Source organism: Ursus americanus, chromosome X (assembly GCF_024610735.1).
Source record: "Ursus americanus isolate L20-20 chromosome X, mUrsAme1.1.p, whole genome shotgun sequence".
In the NCBI taxonomy this organism is placed as follows: domain Eukaryota; kingdom Metazoa; phylum Chordata; class Mammalia; order Carnivora; family Ursidae; genus Ursus; species Ursus americanus.
The window spans coordinates 15488620-15497364 of record NC_142164.1 but is presented as its reverse complement, the minus strand read 5'-3'; the positions used below and the strand labels follow the sequence as shown (position 1 = coordinate 15497364).

The following is an 8745-nucleotide window of genomic DNA, read 5'->3' as shown; positions in this document are numbered from 1 at the left end:
TTGTCCCTCATTAGCTGAGCTGTGACTGTCCCTCATTAAATTTGGTGTGGTTGTCTCTCTTTGGCTGACCTTGACTGTCACTCATTGGCTGGGCTATGACTGTCCCTCATTGGCTGAGCTTGACTGTCCCCCATAGGCTTGGGTGTGGCTGTCCCTCATAGGCTTGACTGTGGACTATCGCTGAATGGCTAAGCTGTGCATGCCCCTCATTGCCTGGGCTGGGACTGTCCCTAATTGTCTGAGCTTTGCTGTCCCTCTTTGGCTGAGCTTATGGAATTCAGTAAGTTTATTATCTACCTCAACATCCTAAAGTGACAATTTCAAAAAAGGCCTGGAATAATCTTTTAAAGTGAAAGTTCTGGCTCTAACTTGGCAGCCGTACCTTGAGCGGCTGGGGTAATATAATTTAGAGGATGTCAATCCTCTACCTCATTAGCAAGTATATTGAGCTCTCTCTCCCATAGCCAATGACTCACATCTTTATTAATGAAGGGATGGCAATGAGAGGGGCTCCTCTCACTATTATTCTTATGTATTCAGTAGCCAACTTTTGCTTCTTGTCCCCACAACGTTAGGCTTCTCTGCACTGGAGGTCTTTTTCCAAAGGAGAAAGGCTTTCCACAAGAGCCCTAACAATGACTCCATTGAAATGGAAACAGACACTGCCAAGGGTTCAGGCCGGAGTGCTCCTCTCCCTCAGTCATCAGGCAAACATGGGGTTCCTGCACAGCGTGGGGAGATGGGACCCGACTGGTAAGGACACAGGGCTGCAACGACACGAGACCCTGAGGAAGACTATGTCCACGATGTGTGGGTTTTTCTCAGCACGCTCATGGTTGTGATCAAAGTCAAAGGAAAATTAAAACAACTCAGTGGAGGCAGGACAGCTAATGGTCGGGTCCACTGGTAAGGAAGGTGTGAGTCATCCGCTCAGGCCAAGCCTTATGACCAGCGGAGGGGCTGTCTCAGGCAAAAGGAAAAGAAATGGAGAGTGTATGGGGTGCAGGCTGGCTCGGTCAGTGGAGCACGGACTCTTGATCTAGGGGTTGTGAGTTCGAGCCCCATGTTGGGTGTAGAAATTACTTAAAATGTAAAATTTAAAAAAACAAACTGCTAGTGTAGAAGATGCTATAAACACCAGCGACAGGCCTGTGACCTGCTGAGGAGCTAGGATATAGTGTCGACCCATGACTTAACGGCATTCCCCCTCTTCAGGGGAAAACAAACAAACGAACAACAAATTATCCTTTTAAATGCATTGCCAAATCAAACTTTACTAACAGGAATTTATAACATTTAAGTTTCAATGGTGTTTCATATCCTGAAGAAGAAAATTTCGTAGCTAACTCGTGCTCGGAGGCATCAACAATATCCGGCAGCATTCCAGGATGGCCAACTGGTTATGCTTTCTCAATGATCGTTGCGGTAATAGGATTAGAAGACTTGGGAGTCTTCATCTTTGTTGAGAAATCCTCATATTCTATTTTTTCTACTAAATTCCCAAGGCGACTTACTAAGTCTTGTCTCTTAAATCTGAAAATAGAGAAACAAGTCATTAACCAAAGGATATCCAAAGGACCTATGATGCAGGAGGCTCTGTAGAAATGGAAAGAGAGCCTCAGTTTATAGGAGAACAGAAAACACATCTGCAAGGCAAGGGACAATCCAGCAAATTCAGAGGGCCAGTTCAGGGTCAAGGTCCACCTCAAACTCGGGTGTGAACAGAAGGCTCTTCAAGCTTGGAAGAAGGAGAGACTCAAACACTATCAATCTAAATAACTGGAGACAACGTGAACTGTGAGTGAGGACCAGGGTTTGAGAAACGCCAGGCAGGCCCGACCCCACCCCTCACCCAGCAGCGCACTGGCCCCACCGGGAAACATACTGCACAGTTCCTCCCACACTCACCTTGCCGCTTCCTTCATGGCGTACACAACAAATTTTTTCTGCACTTCTGGAGGTCCTTGCACCCCTTCAAGCAGTTTGGAGATTCTTTCATATTCTGGGGATATGTAGAGAAAAAAACCTTCAACATCTCTAAAGTACAAAGGGGAGGTAGAAGTCAATCTTGGAGTCTCAGCGATCATTCAAGGGCTAGAACGTTACAGAGAACCTGTGCTTTCCATGCTTACATTCAGACATCCGGACACAGCCACCAGTGGAATCTGGTACACAGTAACCACTTAAGAAATACAAGGGAACAAGACAAAAAGGTTTACGGGGACATTTCAGTCAAAATAAAGAGGAGCCATTCCACTTGTGAAAATCCAATTCTGGCAAAGGATGAGCCTCAAGAGGTTGGTTGAATCTAGTCTGAATAATAGTATGGGAAAGACTTCCTGTGGTTTCATGGACAGAAGTGCTTATTCTACTTACTTCCTCCAAGCTGTCGAATTTCCATCTTTAATTGCTCTTTGATTTCCGTATTGATTTTCACCGGAATGGGCAGTTGATCTGGCATATCTCCAGACACAGACGTTGCTGTGACCTTGAGGTCATCTGCAGAGAGACAGCTGGCGATGATTCCTCCCACCAGGGCATGACCACCAGCTTTGTGAATCAGCCCACCCTTGCTGACGCTGGTCAAGTCCTGAGACAAACAATCCAACTTACCGTGTGGAATACCGTCTCCTGCCATATTCATAAGCTCGGGAGGAACAGATGTTGACCAGAAGCCAGCAGGTGGGGATAGACCACCTTCCCTCCCCTCCCCGTGGGTACTGTGAACGACAGGTGCACCCGGAAACCTAACTGACCGTGGAGCTGCAATGACGTGCATTTCAGCGACCCCCCCCACACATCCATGGGCTCCACAGTCTCTAAAATTTTCATTTCATAGCAGGTGAATATACCAGATAATTGTATCAGACCTGAAATTCTGACCTCAGGGAAGATAATACAGCAAGGCAGCTCTTCTTGTCACTACGCATACCCAGAGACAGACGTGGACAGTGTAACCAATTAGCAAACATTCACAGAGCCCTGGCACTCGTGACTTCATGTCACCTGGATGCCCTCTACGAGGTGGCAAGCTGAATGTGTCACTTGATGTCAGGATGCCTGATATTGGCACTCCATCACTAGAAATCCCAGTCAGCAAATGGATCTTTGTCATCTGAGTTTTGTCTCAAAATGAATATTGGCACTCCCAGTTGGACACATCTACTTCATTCACTCATCCTCTGTGCCAAGCATCAAGCCAACAGTGGGGATCAGCCATGAACCAGACAGAAGAAACCCTCTCCTTTTGGAATGTATAACCTCTGTGGACGTCAGCAGGTAAATGCGCAATGAACAAAGGTGATAAGAGGGTTTGAATTCATGTGAGGAAGGAAGGAAGCAGGGTTGTGAGTGAGAGCAGGAGGGAAGCCTCCATGACGGTGTGGTCAGACAGGGCCCTCTGAGGGGGTGACCCCTGGGTAGAGCCGGGAGCAGGAGACAGAGGCGGCCTGTGCACACGCAGAAGAGGAGTTCTAGCTGCCGGGAGGACAGGGCAGGATCCCTAGGAGGGGACGAGCCGGGGCCATGGAGCACAGTTCAGAGGGAGAGAGAACAAGAAGGTCACAGAGAGGACACATGATGGCAGGAGAGGATGGCAGGGCCAGGTCATGCAGGGCATGGAGACCAGTGTCGGGAGCTCAGACTCTGTTCTGAGTGCTCAGGGGAGTTGATGACCATATGCATGTAATGGTCTGATTTCTGTGTGGCCACAGTCACTCTCGGTTCACGGGAACCCATGAGCTGTATGGGGTCAGGTGGAAAAGCAGGATGCGAGCTAAGAAGCCAGGGGAGCAGCTTGCTGAATCCTGAGGTGGTGTGCGATGAGGGACAGTGTAATGGTGGGACTCTGGAATGATGACGGTGTTAGGAGGAGAGAAGGAAGGACAGAGAGGAGAATGAGGGTGTATCTTTCTATGAAGAAACCAGTAGAGTCAAGTGGTGGGGAAGCCAGCAATGTTTCCATGAAGGACAGAGTGACCACCTGGTCCAGCGTGACTGAGAAATTAAGGCAGCATCACCCGAAGTCAGTGACCTTGATGGGAACTGCTCCCGTGGCGTGGAGGAGCCAGAGGCCAGGCTACCGTGGCTCAGGTCAGGGAGGGGAGGGGAGGCCTGTCATTCTCACCATCTTTCATGGACACGGCTGAGCCCCCGGCGTGGGATGCTCCCTCTCCTTCCTCCTCCACTGACAGCAGCTGCATGCTCAGCCTTTTCTTAATTGGAGATGGAGTGATGGATTTCCCAGGACTTTTCACTTGGCTTTTGGGCCCAACAGCGGACTCCTCTCCTTTCTCACTCATCACTTCCTGAGGAGCAACAAGAAACATGTCCCATTAATGAGAAAACTGCAACCCTTCCGAAACAGTACGGAGGTTTCTCAGAAAGTGAAACTAGCACTACGTCATGAACCAGCATTTGCAGTACTAGGTATTTACCCAAAGAAATCAAAATACGGATTTGAACGGATACATGACCTCAAGGGAGAAGGGCTTCCCGCCTGGCACCCTCCATGGTACCCGCCTGCAGAAGTGCAGAGAGAGCCCTTCTCCCTCTCACAGCTGCTCTGCAGTCTCTTAATTGTTAAAAGTGGAGTCTGGGCACCGTGGGGAAGAGCTGGCAAATGGACGTTCTTCACACTAAGATCCAAATCTCATAAGAATATTGCCCTTTTAAGAGAAGATGTCAGGCTATGGGCATAGTGATTGTGAAAAGTGGTCGTTGCCGGCTGGTACAATTTCTGCTATTTCCAAATGCATCTTGTCTTTGCTCTTTTACTTGCCATGGTGAACACAATTTGCATAGGTTGCTTTCAATCACAGGAGCAGAAACCTCTCCTGTGTTTAGCTAAAATGATACAAGAAACCAACAGCTAAGTGGACATTAGCATCAAATGAGCTGAATCCTGTATGAATAATATGACCAAACGTTGGCTCCCTTCCCCAGGTTCTCTTCTGCTTCTTAGAAGCCACTTCATCCCAGTTCTGGCTCCTCCTCATGATTGCAAAGTGGCTGCCAGGCTCCTCAGTTACGTGCTACTCAAGTCCTGTGTAGCAGGAGAATGCGGTTACATCCTTCCCTAGCGCTCCCAGAAGACGTCCTAAGGTTTGCAGGGTGGAATCCTTTTGTGCACATGTCCACCTCCAGCAATCATTTTGCTCTCTGGGGCACCATTCAGAATGTGCCAGTTTGGTGGGCTCAGCCCCCAGATAGCAAATGCATAGATTGAAAGATACCACCCTCAATAGGCTTGATCATGGCCTCACACAGAGTCCTGCATTCAGTCATCAGAATATCATTTCTTCTCGAGCAGGCAAACACTGGCAACCCTGCCAATAAACCCCAATCCTTAATGTCATGCACACCGTGTTCTCTAAAGAAAATGAAATCAAAGAAGTACTTCTTAGCAACACAACAAAAGGTCCTTCAAAACTGTACAACATACTCTAAATCAATACTTATTAGTGAACTCTAGGAGAACATCACATGACCGATTCTGTGCGACACACGTGGAATGACGAACAGAGAGGAAAACTTACAGCTTTACATTTTGTTAGAGAAGAACCATTGCTGCAAATGAATGAGGTCTGTCCATGGAAGAAGGTGTAAAAAGACTACAACAAACCCCAGGAAAGTAGAGTGAGGTCTATGCTGTGTTCTGACACTTGTGTCTCCCACAACCATGCATTGAAATCCAACCCCTCAGGGGAGCTGGTATTAGGAGATATTAGGGTCCCTTGGCAAGTGCCGAGGTCCAAATGGTGGCCCACTCCCGAATCGGATCAGTGCTACAGAAAGGGGGCTGCAGAGAGAGCCCGAGCCCTCCCACCACAGAGGGCAGAGCAAAGGTGCCTGGCTTGAAACAGGCCGCGGACCTTCTCTCGATCGCCCTGGTGCCGGCAGCCTGGTCCTGGTATCCTGGCCTCCACGGCCCTAGGCCACAGATTTCTGTCCTTGTCATCTTCCCAGTTTCTGGCATGTTGCTATGGCAGCCTGCACAGACTGAGACGGCTCCTTGGCATGATTATCAATGACAATTCATCCTCAGATAAAAAGTACTAGCCACCAAGCAGGAGAGCGAGCCCTGCATCCAGAGAAGAGCTCTGTGACAGACAGCGGGAACACCCAGACTGACTTTATAGCAAATTTGGAAACAGATGAAATAGACTCTTTTCTAGAACAATGAAACATTCCAAAACTCACCAAGAAGAAACAGAAAATCTGAAGGCTCCTGTATGGGGTACGACGTTTAGCACCAAATGACGAGCCTTTCTATCCTGAAGGCTTTCCTGACGAGTCCTTCAAACATTCACGAGGCAAATAAGACCAGACTTACACAAACTCTTTCGGAACAGAGGAGAAAGGGTGTGAGTTCTCTACTCATTTTATGAGGCCAAGATAAACATGTTACCAACATGTACCAAAAACACTGCAAGAAAGAAAACGAAAGAACCACATCTCTCTCCTGAATATAGACGCACAACACAATTGGTTAGCAAGTGAAATTAAACAGGACATAAAAATCCAAAGGTCATGTGTCTTGCTGGAAGGAAGATTCGTTTCACCCTGGAAAATTCATCAGTGAAATGCGCTACATAAACAGCAAAAACCAGAAAAAAGACACAGGGCCACTTTCATAAACGGGTTGACGTTGGATACCTATTCATGGTAAAAATCATCAGCAACTCAGGTGAAAGGCAACTTCTTGAACCTAAGAAAAGATACCTCTCCCGCCCCAAAAATGTACACAAGTGCCGTATTTAATGGTGACAGAAGACAAGGCTGTCCGTTGTGTTTTCAAGAACATACCGGAGGAGAAGTGAGGTTGTAATTGTTCATAGTTGACATGTTCTTGTACATAGAATATCCAAAAGGAATTAAAATCCTGAGAATTAATAAGTGTACAAGCGTCAAGCTACTGGATAAACAGCAAGAATCAAAAACACGTGTATTTCTGTGTAATAACAAACCAGTTAGAAAAAGATATTTCGGGGGTGCCTGGGTGGCACAGTGGTTAAGCGTCTGCCTTCGGCTCAGGGCGTGATCCCGGCGTTCTGGGATCGAGCCCCACATCAGGCTCTTCCGCTATGAGCCTGCTTCTTCCTCTCCCACTCCCCCTGCTTGTGTTCCCTCTCTTGCTGGCTGTCTCTATCTCTGTCGAATAAATAAATAAAATCTTTTTTAAAAAAAAGAAAAAGATATTTCGAATACCATTAGAGCAGTGTCAAGAACATCAAGGGGCACCTGGCTGGTTCAGTCAGTGGACGGTGGGACTGTCGATCTTGGGGTTGTATGTTCGAGCCCCACATTGGGTATAGAGATTAATTAAAAATAAAAAATCTTAAAAAAAAAAAAGAAACCCATAGGATAAACCTAGCAACAGGTGTGCTGAGCACGACACGTGAAATATAATCCTCATGGACAGAAATGAAAGGCCTCAGTAAATGGAGAGAAATACATACCATGTGGATTGGAAGACTCGTTACGTCATTATTGTCATATCTTCCCAGAAAAAGTATCGCATCATATTTAACATATAAGTAAATATTTATTTAAAATTTAAATGAACCCATCCTGTTACTTTTCGGGGAAATAGCTGAGCTGATAGTAAACAGTATGTGGATATCAAAGGGCCTAGAACAGCTGAGACCACGTTTAAGCAAAAGCAGCAGGTTGGAAGGCGCGCACTGCCAGACGGCAGACGTACCGCGACGGAGGGGCAGCGACAGCTCTGTGGTGTTGGAGCAACGGTGGGCGGATACTCCAGTGCCACAGGACAGAGTCGAGACATACATCTGGAATCAGCAGGTGCTAGATGGCTGACACGGGGACCTGCAAGCCTTTGTGGTCCTTTCAGTAAGTCCACCTGCTCCCTACGGGGAACTGCACCTCTGCTCTGATCCCCTTCCCATCCTTACAATATGATCCTCGATGAATAGGTGATCTAGAAGGAAACTTGGGATATCACCTTCGTGGCTTTAGAGTAGGCAAAGCTTTTGAAAACAATGAAAGCCCTGACCATGAAGGATAGAATGATTAGACTTAATTAAACCGAGAACTTCTTTTCATCAAAAAGACACTTCTACTAAGAAAGTGACATACAGGGCATCTGAGTGGCTAAACTGGTTAATGTCTGCTTTCGGCTCAGGTCATGGTCCCCGGATCCTGGCATGGAGCCCAGCATTTGGCTCCCTACTCACTGGGGAGGCTGCTTCTCCATCTGCCTCTCTCTCCTGCTCGTGCTCTCTGTTGCGCTCTCTCTCTCTCTCTCTCTCTCTCTCTCTCTCTCTCTCACGTGTGCCTGGATTCTACCTCTAATAAATAAATGAAAATTAAAAACAGAGAGAGAGACATGGGGCACCTGTATGGCCCAATTGTTTAAGCATCTGACTTTTGATTTTAGCTCAGGTTATGATCTCAGGGTGGTGAGATCAAGCCCCATATTGGGCTCACACTGGGCTGGAAGCCTAATGGAGATTCTCTGTTTCCCTCTCCCGCTACCACACCCCTCCCCCACTCGTGTGTCCACACTCTCTCTCTTTTAGAAAAAAAAGAGTGTGACCAAAAAACAAAAAAAACAGATCAGGAAAAGACACACAAAATTATATATTTAAATATGTGTTAGAATGAATATATATTGAACTACAAATCAATTTTAAAAATACAAGTATCTCAATAAAATATAGGTGAAAGTCCTGGAAAGGCTCTTCATAAAAGACATATATGAATGGCCAATAAACCACATTA

General features: G+C 46.8%; 1 protein-coding gene across 1 annotated transcript; it reads right to left on the bottom strand.

Moving 5' to 3' along the window:
* Nucleotides 1-1400: 1400 nt before the first annotated feature.
* LOC148106831 (integrator complex subunit 6-like) lies at nt 1401-6837 on the bottom strand. The gene is made up of 5 exons (XM_087859715.1): nt 6808-6837; nt 4127-4307; nt 2377-2499; nt 1909-2002; nt 1401-1533 (listed from the first exon to the last, which is right to left on the bottom strand). Exons 1-5 carry the CDS (start codon nt 6835-6837, stop codon nt 1401-1403), a joined length of 561 nt encoding a protein of 186 aa, XP_087715841.1.
* Between the last annotated feature and the right edge of the window lie 1908 nt (nt 6838-8745).